Source organism: Trypanosoma equiperdum (genome assembly GCF_001457755.1).
Source record: "Trypanosoma equiperdum strain OVI genome assembly, contig: ctg_1163, whole genome shotgun sequence".
Classification (NCBI taxonomy): domain Eukaryota; phylum Euglenozoa; class Kinetoplastea; order Trypanosomatida; family Trypanosomatidae; genus Trypanosoma; species Trypanosoma equiperdum.
In genome coordinates, this window is record NW_027123131.1 from 1,618 (window position 1) to 2,093 (window position 476).

Sequence of the window (476 nt, forward strand, 5' to 3'; positions counted from 1 at the left end):
GGGCCGAAACATACCGCGCATATGCCACATTCGTCGTGTAAAGAAAAAGATACCAATACAAGAGAAACCCGCCATGAGTGTACCCTATCAAAGGAAGTGGTTCCACTTAGCCTCCTGTTACGACCATTGGGTTCTGATACCGTGATGTGGTGGATGGCATGGCAACGGAAACCCTCGTCTGCATAGCTTCGTTGTTACACCGTCTTTATGTGCTTAAACTTCTAAAAAATCGCCACCAGTGCAAAGCTTCCTTTACTTCGCCCTTGGAATGTAATAATAAATGTTTTGTGTTTAGTTGACACCCGCTCGCTTACACTCAAATTTTCCCATGCATCAGCCACGGTTGAAGTTGTGTATGTACAACGGGTTTGTGAAATTTACCGCCTCTGTTACGATTTAACGACTGTAGAGGAATAAATAAATTATGACACTCGAAAACGGGTCAAACTTTCCTGTTGACTGTTCATAAGGTTTAA

At 43.1% G+C, this 476-nt stretch overlaps 1 pseudogene across 1 annotated transcript; it reads left to right on the forward strand.

The window, feature by feature from the left end:
- The first annotated feature begins 144 nt into the window (after nt 1-144).
- Nucleotides 145-417, forward strand: TEOVI_000692000:pseudogene (annotated as a pseudogene). Its single transcript has one exon. A coding segment is annotated over exon 1 (273 nt).
- Nucleotides 418-476: the final 59 nt, after the last annotated feature.